The sequence below is a fragment of the Mustela putorius genome, unplaced genomic scaffold, assembly GCF_011764305.1.
Source record: "Mustela putorius furo isolate JIRA1106 unplaced genomic scaffold, ASM1176430v1.1 tig00000450_pilon_pilon_pilon, whole genome shotgun sequence".
Taxonomy (NCBI): domain Eukaryota; kingdom Metazoa; phylum Chordata; class Mammalia; order Carnivora; family Mustelidae; genus Mustela; species Mustela putorius.
Window position 1 is genome coordinate 15,557,102 of NW_025421385.1, and position 18,191 is coordinate 15,575,292.

Genomic DNA, 18,191 nt, shown 5'->3' on the forward strand with positions numbered 1-18,191 from the left:
ATCATGTATTTGAATAAAGAAAATGCTTATTTCCAAGAAGTTTCCTGGTATCTATAGACTTAGACTTTAAGGACTTAGTATTTCCCCTGCACCCCATCTTGACATTTAATTTCAGAAAAGTACTATTCCCACATTTTCCTCTAGGGGTCAGCCAGGGACCATCACTGAATCGTAACACCGGAAGGAGGTTGGGAGTCACAGGAACGAATTTCCAACAGCTCATGATAACCTTGTTAGATGGTAAGGCTTTTTTGATGTTTACAAAAATTCCCCATTAGGCATTTCTTTTGTTTACTAGGAATAAACAGATTTTGAAAGCTTTGGAGGAAAAGATCTAAGAAGTCTTGAAGAAAGAAGTGAAAAGTTCAAATTAGTAATATACCTGCTTAAATAAAATACAAAATTATTATTACATCACCGTGGATCAAGTACATTAAATAAATGCATTTTCATTGCCCCTGGGAGCGCTGTGGAATGTGGTTCATGCTTGCTCTGTGCACCCAGACAGACCTGGGTCAGACTCAGGTTCAGTCACGTACGAGCTCTATAAATGTGGGCAGAGAAAGAACTCACACGCCGCTGAGTTTCTGTTCTGACTTTTCTAGAATGGGGAGAGTAAGACCTTCCTCAGAAGGTGTTTTGCTGAGGGCGAAATACAAAGTGGTCAGCCCACTGTAGGTGTGCTCAAGACGTCGTCATGGGAAAAAAATAAGGTTTAGATTCTAAAAGTCAGAAATTTGGGTAAAAGAGTGCAGTCAGTTCTGTTGTGACTGTTTGAACCATGTTAATGCGTCAAGGGAGAACGGCCTGGAACACACAGGTCTTGTGTGGGAGAAAGAGGACAGGTACGCAAGCCGGTCTGGTTTCGTAATGGCCTTTGGGAGTCCTTTGGCAGCTCTGATTTTCCCAGGAGACAGGTGAACCGTGGGCGGGGCCTATCAAAGCCACTCTGTCATTGCTCAGGGCGGTCTGGGGCACAGGGCCAGCAGCCGGGTAACTAACCAGGAAGAAAACACAGTCACTTCTCCACCTGACTTACTTCACCTCTCACAACGCCCTGATGAGATGCGACTCACGCTTCGCCCCAACACACATCTATGCACACTCATTTCCCGGGCGCCAAATCAAGGCGGACAGCCCCAGAGAACGAGCTTCAGACACATAGAGCCAAACGGACGCTCGTTGCTCAGAAATGTCCCTGGCCCTAATTCTGCAGCCCTGCCACCCCCAGTCCGATTCTCGTGACCACCAGCCCACCTTCTGCTCCACTTCCCTCCTCCCCCAGCCCAGCAAGGGCCGCTTCACCGTCCATAGGATGATCCATTCTCGACCCGCACCTTAGCTCCTGGCGGCTTTATCTCTGATCGCCTGTTCCTTCCACTCCAGAACAGCAACATACAATCAGAGCGGCCCCCAGGACCCTAGCAGCACCCAGAGCTCTCCAAGTCCACTTTTCGACCCCAGACCTCTGTATTTCCATCTCCCCATCTTTCAACTCCTGCTGAGCCAGTGTTTGGAATGTGCAGGCCAGCCGTCCTTCAAGCCCTGCCTGTTCTCTCTGTCGGCTTCATGCTCCATTCAGCTTGGGGCTCGTGTGCAACGCCTGTGCCGATTGGCACCCACATTTCCCTGCTGCTAAACTTCCCCTTTCATGGCTCTGCTGGGTCTCAGGAACTGTATCCTGGTTCCTTGACACTAGTTTCCAAGCTGCTGAGCGGATTTCCCAATGACCTCAGCACACCGATCCGTGGTGACCCCCTCTGTCGGGTCTTGGATGAACAAATTAATTATTGTAGTCGTCCTCACACACTGGTCCATTTCCTTTAGCAAGTGTTCTGAGGCTCATTACTTTCCCTCGGGCGCCCACACCTACCTGGGATCCCCCCACCCGGGCTCCCCCAACCCGACACACGACATCATCACTAACTCCAGGGAAATCAGATTCTTTATCTGAGTCTATCTCAAAGCCCTGAATCATCTTTCTTCTCCCCCGGCTCTGGGAGGCAGGTTCCCACCTTCCCAGACTACTCTCTCACCAGCGCTCCTGATCGCACCCTCCCGCTTCCTGGGGTGGGTTCCAAAGAGCACCCCTCGGCTCGTCGATTCCCTCTCCTTCCCGCCGCCCACTGTCACGTCCACGGTGTTCGCCTACGCCGATGCCTCGCTCTCATCTTGCCCCTCCTCGAGCCAACACCTTGCATCTTTCCTGCGTTTGTTCAAGTCTGCATTCCGTCTGCTGCTGCTTCTTTCTGCATTTCTCTCTAACGCCCCGCAAGCTCTCCCTGATCTCTTAGTTGCCAAACCAAATCTCGACGCTCCTGTTGGAATCGGCTGTGCCGTCCCGTCTGTGGCATTTGAGACTCTAGCGACCCTCTTCTTCTTTGAGATCCTTTCTTTCCCTTGTCCCCACGCCTTTCTCCTTCGGTTTTCTTACTCCCTCCCTGCTCGTTCTCCCCACCAGCTTGCGGATCACTGAGATGGGATTCCCAGGGGTTCTTTCCTTTGCTCACTTTCCCGGGCCGTCCTATCAAAGCTCAGGGCTTCAGTGACTGTCTGTGTCAAGAGAGCCTCTAGATCCGCAGCTTCCAAGACCTGAATTTCCACCTGGGCTGACTCGCCTCCACACACGCTACCCTGAGAGCTCCTTGCTCCCACCCAACCGGTTCCTTCCCTTGGCAGCTTGTCTCAGAACTCAGCACTGTCTCCTGGGCCCAACCCCTGACTCATCCTTGACTCCTATTTCTCTCTCTGTCCTCATGCACCTCACGGGCAACTTACGTTCCCTCTGCCTCTGTGAGAGCGTTTGCATCTGCTCCCCCTCTGTTGCTGGGGCTCCCGGAAGGACCCCTCGCCTGTTTTCTAGACCCCCGCGGTGGCTGGCTGATTCTTCTCCTCCTGCCAGCGTCACTCCTTCAGCTCATTTATGACCCTGTCCCCGCAGTTACGTGCTCAGAACACAGGGGAGATCATGCCAACCCCCTCCTCCACAGCCTTCAGTACTTTCCTACTGCCCATATGGTCAGACTCCTTGGTGTGTGCCTTTAGACACCTTCGCAGCCCAGCAGACTGCCTTCCACTTCTCCAGCCTCACCACCTGCTCCGTCTCCTGAGGACCCAGCCCTTCCACCAAGGCACCGTCTGTGGGCTGGGACCAGGGTGCACCCATTTGCATCTCCTTGTTTTTGTTTATGCTCTTCCCTCAGCTTGGGTTTCCTCTTCCTCCCCTCGATAAAAACAGTCCTCATCCTTCAAGACTGAGGTAGGTAAGAGGCATTTCCTTCCTTCCCCCATTCAACTGTAATTGAACATTTTGTCCTTCCAGAATACTTTGCTTATACCTCTATTAATTCATCCTCTATAGCAAACAGTTTCTTGTTTATATGGCTGGCTCTCTCATCGATAAATTCCTTCATAACTGAGTCTCTATCTTCTTTCCCTAACATTCCCACAGAACCTAAGCTTGCTCTGATCACGATGGGTGCTTAGTGGAGCTTTGAACACTTCTCACAAATGTATTCTACTAGTTCTCCCAAGATTTTCTTGTAGTCTTTTCCTTAATTTTAATTTGCTCAAGCCCCAAAACAAAATATAACAACATCAACAACAACAAAAACCTTTGGGGCAACTGGGTGACTCAGTTGGTGCAGCGTCTGGTTCTTGGTTTTGGCTCAAGTCATGATCTCAGGGTCCTGGAATCAAGCCCCGTGTCAGGCTCCAAGCTCAGCAGGGAGTCCCCTGGAGGACTCTCTCCCCCTGCCCCTACTTGTGCTCTCTCTCTCTAAAGTAAGTTAATAAATATAAAAAAAAAAAAAAAACAAAAAAACCAAAACAACCTTTGACAATTTCCCTATATGTGAATCTTCTTAATGTACTTGACGGGTTGAGTTGACCCCATCTGTATCCTCTCTATTTTCCTTATCTGGAAGATGAACATTTATTCCTGGCAGCCTTCTGGGACTTGAATTCCTTCACGTTTTCCTGTTTTTTGACCTCAATGTCTTACCTTTGCTGGAATCTTGGCTGCGTGGTTCTCCAGGATCAGCCTCTTCAGGTGCAGAACCCACAGGCGCTTGTCCTGCTGGGACTTCGCCTACCAGAAGGCAACGTGGACAGTCAGATGGCTTGTGCCTCCCCAACACACAAGATTAGACCCTTTGATAACCCTCTGACAAAGTGGGAAACATGCCGTGCAGCCAGAAGGCTCTGGAAAGGCCGGCCAACACATGGTGCTCCTCCTTTCCAAGAGTGAGCCCCGTGGGGCTGAGAAGGCCCAGCTGTTACCTGAACTGTGTGCTGCAGCTTCGGGTTCTTATAGTGGAAAACGCTGAAGCTGAGCGGCTCCTTCGGAATCACTTCCACGAGCATGAGGTTGCCGCACTGCGCAGGATAGCAGAGGGTGGGTGAGGCACGCTCGGAAGAGAACGGAGCACCCCCCACTCCTCCCCACCCCCCCCAGAGCTCAGACCTACCAGGATGTGGGCTTTGTACGTGAACGTGTCGTCTCTTTTCTTTGTGATGAGCAGCAGCTTGTCAAAGAGGAAGAGCGTCCGCTCGTTCTTGGCACGCTGGATGCGAAAGGTGCCTTCCAGCACCAGCTCCCCATAGCTGGTCAGGTCTGGCCCCTTCCAGTTAGTGAGCAGACTCTGTATCTCCTGAAAAAGTGACCATTCCGGGTGACTAAGCAAGGAGGTGGGAAGACATGGCTGCAAGTACATGGTGGCCCATATGCAGACTCTCAAGAATGGGGCCTGACCATCTCTGATGGGCTCTAATGGTGTCGAATGATCCATGACCTAAACCCACATATACAGGTGCTGTCACTTAAGGGTTAACAGAAATGAATCAAGTTGTTAATTGCTGAGTTGCCAATTACTTATTTCCATTCCTTGATAATCCTTTCCTAGGGCTGCTGACAACACTTAGGACTCTCAAAAGCTGGGTAAAGAGGACACAGGTATCTGACCTTCTCTGAAAGGCGTCTTTCTCTTGACATTCTCACCCATATTCTCTGCACAAAAACCTTCAGAGCTACTGACATGCAAACCTTCTTCCAGAAACTGAAATCCATACTACATATAAGTAACTCGGAACTAAGGGCGGTGAGAAGGCACGGAAGATGCATCTTAGAAATTTCCTGCTATTAATCCCATTTGTTAGGGGAAAGGAAATGAAGTTCGTCACTACCACATTTTTAATGGCACTTGATAAACATCAACTGAGAACAGGACTTTGAAGTGTCTTTGGGATGTGCTGTACATCCACACCAAGTGTTTTTTAAGGAAGCGGATTTTTTACTGTTTTGAAAAATGAAAATATTCGCAAATAGCATTTAATTAAGCAGCCCAGAGGACAGCCCCAAATTTCACTGGTTGAAAGTAGAAATGGATAGGAATGGAGATAAAAGTCTGGGCCGGAGCCTGGTTTAGCAGTATCTTCAGAATGCCAAACAGATTTCCAAGATGTGAAAAACCAGTCATTTAGCCATTTCTGAATATGCGATGGATGTTATGTCTGCAGAACATGCGGCTGACGACACAAGAAAGCTTTTCTGACTATTCTAAAAACCAGACGTGGCCTGGAAGACTAGAATGTTACCTTTGCTCGATTTCTGAGCATCAATTACTTCATACCACACTCTGGCTGCCTATAGATGAATCCTAGAGTTTTGTTTTGATTTTTGAGCTCAATAATGTATCTTTTTTCTTGAGTTGGGCATAGGGGCTCTGAACAGCATGTCTCACTGCAGGGACACAGAGGAGCATGTGACCAGCTTCTAGGCCCACATGACCTTTTGTTTTTATTTTTTTAATTTAAAAAATATATTTATTTAAATGAAAATTTAAAATTTTTGCACAATCAGGGGTGGGGGAGGGGCAGAAAGAGAGGGAGAAGCAGATTCCCAGATGAGCAGGAGCCTGACACGGGGCGTGGTCTCAGGACCCTGAGATCATGACCTGGGTTGAAGGTAGATGCTTCACCGACCGAACCACCCAGGTGCCCCAGCCTTTTGTTTTTATTTTATTTATTTAAGATTTTATTTATTTATTTGACAGAGAGAGAGAGAGAGAGAGAGAGAGCATGCACAGCAGAGGGAGCGAGAGAAGCAGACTCCTAGCTGAGCAGGGAGCCAGACGTGGGACTTGATCTTAGGACCCTGGGATCATGACCCGAACCAAAGGCAGATGCTCAACAGACTACACCACCCAGGTGCTCCGACCTTTTGTTTTTAAATAGTGAACCTGGGACATGATCATTGGGTTAGTATTTATCAAATGTCTCTGAGGATTTAAGGTCTAAAACACTGGTGCTGGAAAGAGGCTTAGCAAATCTCTCGTCTGTCTTATTTTAGAAATGAGGACTCTAACATGTACTGGTGAGCCTCATCCCAAATGGAGGGGGAGAGAACCTGCTTCCAGACTTAGCTCTCCTTTCTCTGAGCCCCTGTCCCACACCACACATGTATCAACCCACAGTTCTGCATTCACTAGGGAGACAGGAAGTAAGACTCAAAAACCCTTCCAACAGCTTAGAGAAAGTTTCTTCCAAGAAGAAGGACGTATTTGTAATTAACACAAGCTAAGGGTTCTGGAGACTCCAACTTCTAACCTGGATAACTGAAGGGGCTATAAACAAACTATTTGTTTAAAGTGATAATGTAATTTCTCTTAAATACCACTTTAAACAGTGATCAAATTAGCCACGTCCTCATCTTCCTTAAAGGAGACTGTCAATGAAGATGGTGGAGGAAATGGAATACTTGAGCAGCCTTAGAATCTGATTTGGAAAATGGTAGGGGAACCTGGGGGGCTCAGTGGGTTGAGTGTCTGCCTTCGGCTCAGGTCATGATCCCAGGGTCCTGGGATCAGGTCCCACATCAGGCTTCCTGCTCAGTGGGGAACTGGCTTCTCCTCCTCTCTCTCTCTGTCGCTCTCCCCTGCCCCTGCTCGTGTTCTCTTTCTCAAATAAATGAATAAAATCTTTTTAAAAAAAGAAAGAAAATGGTAACGAGTCGATGCCCTGCAGTACCGCCAGGCGCCGCTGTCTCAAGTTCACCTGCAGCCGGACCGCGTGCTCATGCTTCCTCTTCATGTCATTGATGTGCCAGGCCACTCGCTGCATCGTGTCGATAGCATCGAGCACCACGTCGTAGCCTTCGGTGTCCTTATCAAGGTGATTTTCTATTTCCTTTAAAAAAAAAAAGACAACTATTTTCACTTTTTTCTCATATAGCCCGTGACACACACGATGAGTTCCCCGTATTTCACGTTTGCCTCTACTTACACGCTACCATCATGCCTTAAGAATCTGAGATAGTTTACCAGAACAGACTTGCAACAAAATGGTAAGACGGGAATGAAAATGGGGGGAGGAAAAATAGGACTGGATTAGAATTTCATGACAAGGAAGATAAAAGAAAACACTATATGTCCATTAAGTCTCGTAAGGATGCAACAGTTAGAATAGATACAAGAGTTGCTGTGACGTTTAAAGACTTTGGAGTTTCCTGGTGGCCAATGGTAATAGAGTTCTCACCCTTACAGGATAGGAAACATACTTTCCTTTTCCTCCCAGAAGAAATATAATATGTAACACAGGACTATGTAACAGACTGAACCACAGAGTGGACGCTATCTTTATTTTTTATTTTATTTTTTTAAAGATTTTATTTATTTATTTGACAGACAGAGAGAGATCACAAGTAGGCAGAGAGGCAGGCTTAGAGAGAGGGGGAAGCAGGCTCCCTGCTGAGCAGAGAGCCTGACGTGGGGCTTGATCCCAGGACACTGAGATCATGACCTGAGCCAAAGGCAGAGGCTTAACCCACTGAGCCACCCAGGCACCCTGGACACTTCTTTAAAAGTATGTCTATAGCAAGTGACTTTCCGTGTACTCAAGGCTTTAAAGCCCCAAATGAAGTTCATGAAATACAAGCCTTCAGAGTATTGAGAATGATCTCATGGTTCATGTATTCTCCGGCAATCAGCGCTCAGGTCAGCCCTGGAGTTCCACAACCCCAGGGACACGACAGGGACATGAGCTCTGCTCTAATTCTTTCCAGCACAGAAGACCCTAGACCCCTCAAGAACCTATGGAGAGGGACTGTTGTATCATTTATTTTTATTTCATTCTTTATCTACTCAATAGTAATGACCAGAGAGCTAGGGGTCAATAAGTGCTTATTAAGTTGGCGCTCTATCTTCTTAAAACAATAACAGTAACCTATACAAATATGTAAAACAATAAGAAGATATTATAGTCAATTAGATCATTTCTGGGACATCAATGATGTACATAATCATTAAGCCAAAGGATGGACGTTGAATCTTATGGTAACTTATGAAGGTTAGTTCCATCATTTTATAATCCTACTTCGTAAATCTCTGTTTGCTTTTACTACATACTCAAGTTTTCCATCTAGCTAGAACTGGGAATGAATTCGCATTTTCTTCCCACACTCAGACCCAGCTGTTAGAAAGGCCCTATGAAACTTTGCCACTAAAATGACAGCTCCTAGGTAAGCTCCAGATCTATAGCAGATTAGAAAAAATACTAATTTCTTCTTCTGGTCTGAGATGCAGTCCTGTCCAACAACAAACAGACTTCTGAGTACAGAGTGTTTTCCTGTGCAAACCTTCATGGATGGCTACACAGCTTTGAAGTGATGTAAACGACACAGAAGGAACTCTCTAAATCACCCTTCAAAGCAAAAATACTTCAAAGGCAACCAGAAGTTAGTTTTTGATTAATCTAATCACCGTTCTTCACTACCAGTCCTTATGCACGGAATGCTGGTGTCCCCCCCCCCCACTCTGCCAAAGCCACATGTTGAAATCCTAACCCCCCATTGTGCTGGTCTTAGGACGTGGGGCCTTTGGGAGGTAGTCAGGTCATGAGGATGGAGCCCTCACGGAGGGGATTAGTGCTCTCATAGAACCCTCTTACCTCTTTCCACCTCATAAGAAAGTGAGAATGCAACCGAGGCAGCAAAATCATCAAAACTTGACCAGACTGGTGCCTTGATCTTGGCCTTCCTATGTCTAAACTGTGAGAGATAACTGTTGAAGCCACCCAGGCTATGGGATTTTCTTATCGCAGCCTAAACCAAGACACCAGCTCTTAATTTAGAGGGTAAGAGCTATGCTTCCTTATCAGTTGTCTTTTTGTAAGAATCTTGACTTGCTATGTCTCCCGTGCTTAAGTGACTGTCATCTTAGACTTTGCTTTTGATTGATGGCTGCCTAACTATCTAGAAGGCTATGTTTAGAGATCACTGAGACACACTAGTCTTAAATGCCATGTTAGTACTGTCCAGGAGAGCTCTTTCCCGGGTCAGGTATGATGTCAGCATTACCTGGACACTGGCTTAGCAAATTAATTCCACTAATCTAAGAGGCCATGGGTATTAATTTAACAATTAAAATGATATCCCTGGTGTGGCTTCACAGGACACAAGATTCTCCAAACATGAGCCACCTGGCCATACAGACAAAGCTGAGAAATTTCTAGCAAAGTTGGACCATGGGCATTGTTAAAATTGTTGATGTGTGTGAACAGAGCAAAACTGGAATGATTATCCAAGTTGGAAACCTGGAATCATTTAAAAAGAGATACATATAAATTACAGGCTTGGTGATACAGATAAGCGCTCTGGATTAAAGTCATAAGATTTTAATGTAGTATAAACCAATAATAAAACAAAGCAATAGCTCACTTTTATGGACTGCCTGTGAGCTACAGTGAACACGGACAATTTACAGGATTTGAACCCAGAGCCTGGCCCCTAGCCACCATGCTGGGTCCTCCTTGTGTTATAAGGGCAGTCCAATCCTATTAACCCAACAGGAACGACTTGCGGGAAAACTTTTCACCAATTTTATCAACTTCCTTAGAGGGAAGACAAGAGAATGTGAGAGCTACGCCTACCCTCGTTTCTAAAGCCTCCTTGCATTGTATACAAATTACAGAAATGCAATCAATACCATGGCGCGGTGCTAAGCCCCGCTTAAAGATCATTCCTCACGCCACTCCTCAGTCTTCTCTTTCGGCTCCTTCTCTTTGCTCGTACAAAAGCCAGTCTATGACAGATGGTGCCCCTGCCCAACTGCCTACGGAGTCTAGGCTCGTGGAGATAAAACACACAGAAATCTGCTTCTCATTAAGGTGAGAGCTCTCTGCCTGAAACCATCCACTGCCCAGAACGAGGCACTCCTAAGCCCTATCCGAATCAGAGCTAAAATGAATCTTTTCACTTGGCTGGTGTCAATGAGGCCGCAGGCCCAGAACATAAATATCTCTAATTCCTCAAAGCAGATCAGTCCGTTGTAACGCACGAGTGTGGAAAACGTTTCCATATGTCCACAGCCTTTTCTGAGCGTTCTTCCCCCTCAGTGTAATAGATCCGTGCACCGGATCGCCGTCCCCTTGGAACGGAGTCAAGGGCAGGCAGAAACTTACGTGCAAGAGGAGATGATATTTGAGAATCCGCTGAACCGGCTTCAAGAGATAGGACCCCAGAGGCAGCGAGTGCTTCAGAGTTTCCTGACGTTCCCGGAAGAACTTGGCCACCATCTTGTTCCGCATGCACTCCGTCAGCACGGCCACTGACCTGTGAACACGATCCACGTGTTTACCTGAACTGTAGTCGTAAGATGGGCGTTCAAGTTGTACATGCCCTAAAGCACGTATGGGAGAAGCAGAGCTATATTTAGACTAAAATGCCCCTGGACAAATTAGAAAAAGGTGTCTCTTTGGGTGGATGGATTAGAAAAGAGCAGTAGAGAGAGCTGGTTGCATGTGGACATATGGCTTCTAAGCAGCAAGCTCCTCCTCCAATCCCCAGCCACCACACATGCTTGGTCAAAAGGGGATCTGAGTCCGGTGATAGCCCCTGGTTGCATCCCATGTGGGTAATGGTGCAGTGCTCGGACCGCACATCTGTATTCGGTCTCCACAGGTCAGACTGCAAGGAGGGGGCACCTTTGTACCAGGAAAAAGGAGCTCCTTCTTTAGGAGAGCGAGCCCCTGTTGGACCTCTGTCACCCCTTTTGCTGGTTGCCTTTGTAGAAATCACAAACTGCCGGACACTCTGTGCAGATCTTTGGAGAATGTGGCTCATAGGTTAACTCCCCTTGGAGAATCTTTGAACAGATCCCTCTAAAGACAGTTTCTGAAACAGTGAGAGAACCTTACTTCTTAGGGACTGTGCCTCAGTGGACTTGGAAAGTGGGTCAGAGCTCCTTCTGCACCCAGCTCCCCCGAAGGTGGTAAGTATAGCCCCCAACACCCCAGGGGAATAATCAAAACGGTGTTTGTATCTTGTACATGAAAGCCAGTGAGCTCGTGGAGTCTCATACACACATGTAAATTAAAATCATATGGTCTCATAATTTAGAAGAAAGCAGGTGGAAGTGATTTCGGCCCCTTTCTCCCCAAGTCAGTTATATGTTTTCAGGATTAATTTAGAAACTTAGAGCCAAACAACAAAATAAGAGTCCTTGGAAGGAAGTGAGATGGAGGTCTCCTAATGAACCTATTAGAATTGCTTTTGTGCCCATGTGCTTTGAGAATTATCTGTCCAAACGGGTTTAGTTCCTCCAGAAGCTGATATTTCAGAACGACTCCTTATCAGGTAGCCGAGGGTCTTTTTGAAGGTTCTTCCAGAGCCAGAACTGGCTGCCCAGTTGTCCTTTGGCCAGCTGATGGCTTCAGCTCCTGCCCAAGGACAGGACACCTGCAACAGATTGGGAGGCGCTCACTGAACTCTGAGCTCAGGGCCCAGGGAGACAGCTGAGGACAATGACCTGACAGGGCCTGGGCCCCTCCTTGGGGAAAGGAGGAATGGCTTGTGTCTCTTCCCAGCGAAACTGCTGGGGCGTGACTGGTATGAAGAAGGTGGACATCTGTCAAGGTGTGCCGGCGACATTCAGTATCTCTAGCCTGGATCCAAGGGGAGAAGAAATGTTGTCAGATGGGCTGTGATGGCCGGCACTCTTAGCTTGGTGAGACTGTATGGGGGAGGGTAGCAGACCGGGACTTCAGAAAGCAAACTGGAGACAGGGGGCCAAGAGCAAAATATTTTTTGTGAATATGAAAATCACACCACCAGGCAAGAACCGGGCATGCCTGCTTCCCTGAGTGTGATTTGCGAGCATCTCTTGGCTAACCTGTTTCTTTCCTTCCTCAAAGTTGAAGATCCACAATAAAAAAGAAAACATGAAAATACTGTAAAACCCAAAATAGAAAACACTTCCTCTCCAGGAGACTGGTCTTAACTTTCCTCCCTGGGACTTTCTACTCTCTCTTTTCTTTTCTTTTCTTTTCTTTCTTTCTTTCTTTCTTCTTCTTCTTCTTTTTTTTTTTTTTTTTTAAGATTTTATTTATTTATTTGAGAGAGTGAGAGAGAGCACAAGAAGGGGGAAGGTCAGTGGGAGAAGCAAACTTGCCGCTGAGCGGGGAGCCTGAGGTGGGACCCGATCCCGGGACTCCAGGATCATGACCTGAGCCTAAGGCAGTTGCTTAACAAACTGAGCCCCCCAGACGCCCCTTCCTACCCCTTTCTCTCATGTATCTTTAGTTTCTAGGACACACAATTAAGTCCATACTACATTACTTTGTCTTTGTTGATTTGGTCTTTCCTATCCACAACTGCATTTAGTTGAGTCTGATGCTCAAAAACCCCCTAAAAGTTGCTAGAAGGCTAGGATCTTAGTTCCCATTTCCTGCCAACGCAAAGCGGGCTTGGGACCAGACTCCATGGTGCTCTCGCATGAACCATTCTGCCTGTCCTTTGACCCTGAAGCAGCCTCATAGAGAAAAATCTACCTTTGTTTTGGACCCTCCTTTCTTATAAGTCCGAAAACTCTTCTTAATATAAACTTCCCAAATTGTAAATTCAGAAGTCGTTTCTTCACATGACTTGTGTATCATGAAATTTCTGCCGACAGACTCCCCCAGACAAGCCCTTCTAGTGTCTCCCACACTGATAATGGGGTCCAGAAATGGGTTGATTCTTCAGAGTTTGAATGTTTCTGTTTTTGTTCTGTTTTCCTTTCCCTTTGGAGAGGAGTGGAGATGTTGAGGGCCGAGTCTGTGGTTTCTCGGGATCAGGATGTGGTGCCATGTTGGATTTTAGCTTCCAGTTCACAGGATTTGGTTGGGGCATCTGACAGTTTTTTTTGCTGCCTTCAGCACAGAGGTGGAAACCACTACTGTAGGAGAGATTATTGCTTAAGTGAAGCTGTGTAAACTCCGGGTGTGTCTACTGATAAGGATATGCTGATAGCTGTACCAATTGGCATGTGGGTTTTTATGGTTTTTCTTTGTTTTTTAGGGAAACCTGGGAAAAGCACGGTTGGCCACTAACCAAATACATCCCCACAGCACAACATCCTGAACAGTGTTTAGAGATCTTCAGTGGAAAGTATTTGTACATAAGTCTCAGCCTCTGGCTTCATGACTTTGGGTCCAAATTGGCTTTCTGGGGCCACTTCTGAGCAGGTATTCCATTTGTTGTTCCCTGCTGTGGTAGTTGTGGAGGTGGGGAGGGCAGCCTGCCGGTGGATCCTGCCACCCCCTTTAGACTTACAGACATGTTTCCACCAAGACAGACAACAGAGTAGGTCCCTCTTATCTTCCTGGCTGGTCCCCTAAGAGAACGACTCAAGTTCTGCTGAGAAACTTAACAAGGATGTAGTAGCATGAGGTCCAAGGTTGGAGAAATCTCCATTCACATCCCAGTTGGGCCACTCATGACCTGCGCGGCCCTTATAAAATCAACAAACTGTGAGAGTCTCAGTTCCTTCATGCATACGCTGGGTTGGGACAGGGTGACGATGAGGAAGCAATCACTGAGAACCTATCCTCACATGCTCGCACTGGGATGCATGCTTCGGTTTTCTGGAACCCCTTGACATCTCTGGACTATTGTGCAAGTTATATTCAACAACATTTTTCACTGGTAGCATTTAACACAGTGATTAGGACTCAAGAAACGCTCAATAAAAGTTTTTTTGCTGAAAAAAAGAAATGACAACATTGACCTTCGGCCTGGCTCCATTACTGAAATGGTCCTGATATTGTCCATATGACATTCCCTCAAATGCCCTCCTGTGTGGCTCCCCAGATCAGCAAAACTGAAGCCACAATGCAGGGGAGATGAGAAGTCCTTTTTACATAGTTCCCAGAGCTTCTATAGTAAAAATATTAGATATTTATCCCCAGCTAGATTATATAAACTCATTCTATGTGCCTCTCAAATTCTTCAAAGCATGCCATGCAGCACAGGCAAGAATTCGAGCTGAGCACAACCGGTTCACTTAGTTTTCCCCTGAAGGATGCCTCCTGATCTTTTTATTCTCTTGCATAACATCCTTCCCACTGGCTCTGCCGGGAGTCCCTCAGCTGAATGGATCCCCACCTGTGTACCCCGTCACCCATTCTCAGCATGCCATGCGATCTCCCCATGGCATTCAGTGCCATGCCGGGTGCAGACCACCTGCCACCAGCACACGCCAGACCTCTCGACCTGACTCTGGATGCAAATGCCCAGAGGCACTACTGCTTATGGCCAATGTGTACCTTGGGTAGTTGGTGCAGTACTGCGTGTAGATGTGGAACTCTTCACTCTGCAAGGACACAAAAGAGACTTTCAGAGGCAAAAAAGCACATGCATCCATAGGCATTTAAAAATAATAAAAAAGAAATATTGTTCCTAACCATAAACTGGGCTCTCTCATCACGCAGGCCCATCTGAACCCCCGTGGCAATTACCTATGCCTTTTTGTCTACCTTGGTTTGTACTAGAATCCCCCTACACTTGAACTCCCTGGAGGTCAACAGACACTTGCTGAGCACCTGCTGTGTTAGGTGAATCTGAAAGTGAAAAGGAAGAGGAGGAAAGTAAGGTTCCTGCCCCAGGTACATATAGTCCTCCAGTGGATTTACAAAGGGAAAGAGAAATAGAAGTAGATAATTTAATTATGGTGGTAAGAACATGGCGGAAGTATGTGCAGGGCACAACATAAGAAAACTGCGGTATACTTTTAGGCCTTCGTAGATACAATTACCTCTGTCCACTGTCTTTCCTACCGTTTGCACTGGATAGCTGCTACGCGTCCTTTGATATTGAACTGAGGCTTTGTTTCCTCCAAGGAGCCTCCCTAGAGCTTGGGCAGAGCCAACTGTTCTTACTCTAGGCTTCCACAACACCCAGATTTCTGGCAGCATTTCCAAAGGACAGTGACCTTTTCTCTGCACCTGTGTCTCCTGCTCTAGGTGGTGAGTTCCTACAAGGTAGGGGCCGTGCTATGTTCATCTGGCACATACTGCTTGCTGAACCGTGGAATACCCCTCTTTTCTACCAAACTGAAAATTATTTGAGAGCAGGATTCATTGTTCTTGTAAACTTGAACATGGAATTATAGTATGAAAAAGAGACATTAGGTTAATTGGTGATATTTCATATTCTGCTCTTTTTACTTCTTTTTAAAATGTTTTAAAAAGATTTTATTTGACAGAGAGAGAGATACCAAGTAGGCAGAGAGGCAGGCAGAGAAAGAGGGGGAGGCAGGCTCCCCGCTGAGCAGAGAGCCCGACACGGAGCTCGATCCCAGGACCCTGAGATCATGACTTAAGCTGAAGGCAGAGGCTTAACCCACTGAGCCACCAAGGTGCCCCTCTATTTTGTTTTTTAAGATACTTCATGCTAGGTTCACACATGACTCCAAGAGAGTGATTTTTTTTTTTTGTAATTTTAATGCTTTAATTTTTTTCTTATTTAAAAGGAATGTCTACTTAGAATTTTTTCTGTTCACTTAACTAGGATTGGATTTAAAATATTGTATTATAAAGTCTCCAGCATACATATAAAAGTAGAGAAGGTGGTATAAGGAATCACTGAGTATCCATCACTTGACCCCAACAGTAACTCAGGATCTCCACCCACATACTCCCGTTGCCCCATCCCTCTGACGCAAATTCCAGACGTCAGAGCATTGCACTTATCTCTAGTATATATCTCCAGTATAAGGACTTTTACAAAGAAGCATCACCACAGTGCCATTATCACATTTAAATAATTCTACAATATGAATATTCAACAGTCACTATGCAAATATCCCATCTTCTTAATTTTCCTTTTTTAAAATAGTTGTACTGGTGTGGTTCAGGGGAGGTGTGAATAGATCAGATTCCATAGTTTGGCCAGAATACACCATAATTGTATTGTGCTTCCATCAGGAGGCCCAGAACACCTGGCTGTCTCTCTTTCTGTGATGTTGACCACTACTGGTCATTGTCGCCTGACCCATTAATCCATGGGGAGCTGCCAGATGGTGACTATCTCTGACTCCACTATTCCTTCCTCATTCACTAGCCAGAATCCTTCCAAAAAAGGGAACTTCCTTCTATTAACTGTGACCCTACAGTGTATAGTTGCTATGGGAAAGGCAGGATGAAGGCTCGATTCTTTTCCTTCATTTTCTTTTCTTTTTTTAAAGATTTTATTTATTTATTTGACAAAAAGAGAGATCACAAGTAGGCAAAGAGGCAGGCAGAGAGAGAGGGGGAGGCAGGCTCCCTGCTGAGCAGAGAGCCCAATGCGGGCGCAGGGCTCGGTCCCAGGACTCTGGGATCATGACCCGAGCCGAAGGCAGAAGGTTTAACCCACTGAGCCACCCAGGCGCCCCTTCCTTCATTTTCAAGATAACACATTGGTTCTTTAGCAACCACTTTGGGTTTTTAAAGCACCGTGATTCATGAATATAAACATATTTAGCGGGGTTCCATTATTTTTCATTAATTATCTTTACTGATGCTGAAATGATCCTGTTTGGGCCAGCAGGAGCCTCTTCTATTTATGACCTGATGTACAGATGCCAGGATGTCCTTGTTTTCTGGAATGACAAGATGTTCCAGATCACCTTGTACATTTCCTGCCCCACACTCTTTCTTCACGGGGCCCTGATTCCTTTTGGGTGCAAGCAGCGTCTGGAGACCACAGTCAGGGTATTAGAGATGGTCTCGCCACTGGGTTAATCATTATTCCTAGGCCCTTTCAGTGGACAGAGTTAGGAAGATGGTGTTTTTTAAACATGAAGTACATTCTTGGTTCAAACGTGCAAATGGATTCGGGATTACAGTTTTTTTAATTAGCGTCATGTTTACCCCATGTTTTCTGTCTCCTACCAAATCCAGATCAATGACGTGAACATAAACACTCCCTTGCTTCATCCCACAATTCCCTTGATTTCAGCATAATAAGACCAACACCACCAAATCTGATATCATTACTGACAATGGTTAAAAATGCATTTGCTGTGTTTTCTCCATTGTCTATTTTAAAATCAACGGGGATTTCTTCTGGGTGATTATGCCACAAAGTGGCTGTATCAGGACACTCATCATTTTGCTTTCAATTTTTGGAATTAAACTTTAGTTTTATAATGATGAAAAATAATAATTATACGGTTTCAGGGTCAACTCTATAAGAAAATGCATATTCAAAGAAGCCTAGCTTTTATTCCTCTCCATTCTGGTCTATCCCTCCATTCCTTATCAGTGATCAATTTTTAATTTTATAGTTGATTTTTTCTTTTCTTTTTTTTTTAAGATTTTATTTATTTATTTGACAGACAGAGATCACAAGCAGGCAGAGAGGCCCGCAGAGAGAGAGAGCAAGGGAAGCAGGCTCCCTACTGAGCAGAGAGCCCGATGTGGGGCTCGATCCCAGGACCCTGGGATCATGACCTGAGCCAAAGGCAGAGGCTTTAACACACTGAGCCACCCAGGCGCCCCTAGTTGATTTTTTTCTAACGATTTTATTTATTTATTTGTCAGAGAGAAAGAGAGCACAAGCAGGGGGAGTGGCAGGCAGAGGGAGAAGCAGACTCACAGGGAGCCCGATATGGGACTCGATCCCAGGACCCCAGAATCATGACCTGAGCTGAGGCAGATGCTTAACTGACTGAGCCACCCAGGCACCCCTACCTACACTTGCATTTTTGTCACTGTCCCTGTAGAGTAGATTTCTGGAAAGAGGACTGCTGGATTACAGGATGAATTCAAATGTAATATCTCTAGATACACTTAAATTCTCTTCTGCGGGGCCTGTGCCATTCTGTTCTTCCACAATTACAGGAAAGCCTGTTTCCCCACGGCCTCGCCAACTGTGTATGCTGCCAGATTGTCAAACA

At 46.1% G+C, this 18,191-nt stretch overlaps 1 protein-coding gene across 3 annotated transcripts in view; it reads right to left on the minus strand.

The window, feature by feature from the left end:
* Positions 1-18,191, minus strand: part of PLEKHG1 (pleckstrin homology and RhoGEF domain containing G1) — a 216,491-nt gene that overhangs the window by 20,490 nt on the left and 177,810 nt on the right. For all 3 annotated transcript variants that reach the window (XM_004753562.3, XM_013056735.1, XM_013056737.2), the window contains 6 exons: positions 14,578-14,624; positions 10,456-10,606; positions 7,054-7,185; positions 4,470-4,652; positions 4,282-4,377; positions 4,004-4,090 (listed from right to left, as the gene is read on the minus strand). In XM_004753562.3, the coding sequence (XP_004753619.1) occupies positions 4,004-4,090; positions 4,282-4,377; positions 4,470-4,652; positions 7,054-7,185; positions 10,456-10,606; positions 14,578-14,624 (696 nt within the window). The remainder of the gene's footprint in view (positions 1-4,003; positions 4,091-4,281; positions 4,378-4,469; positions 4,653-7,053; positions 7,186-10,455; positions 10,607-14,577; positions 14,625-18,191) is intronic.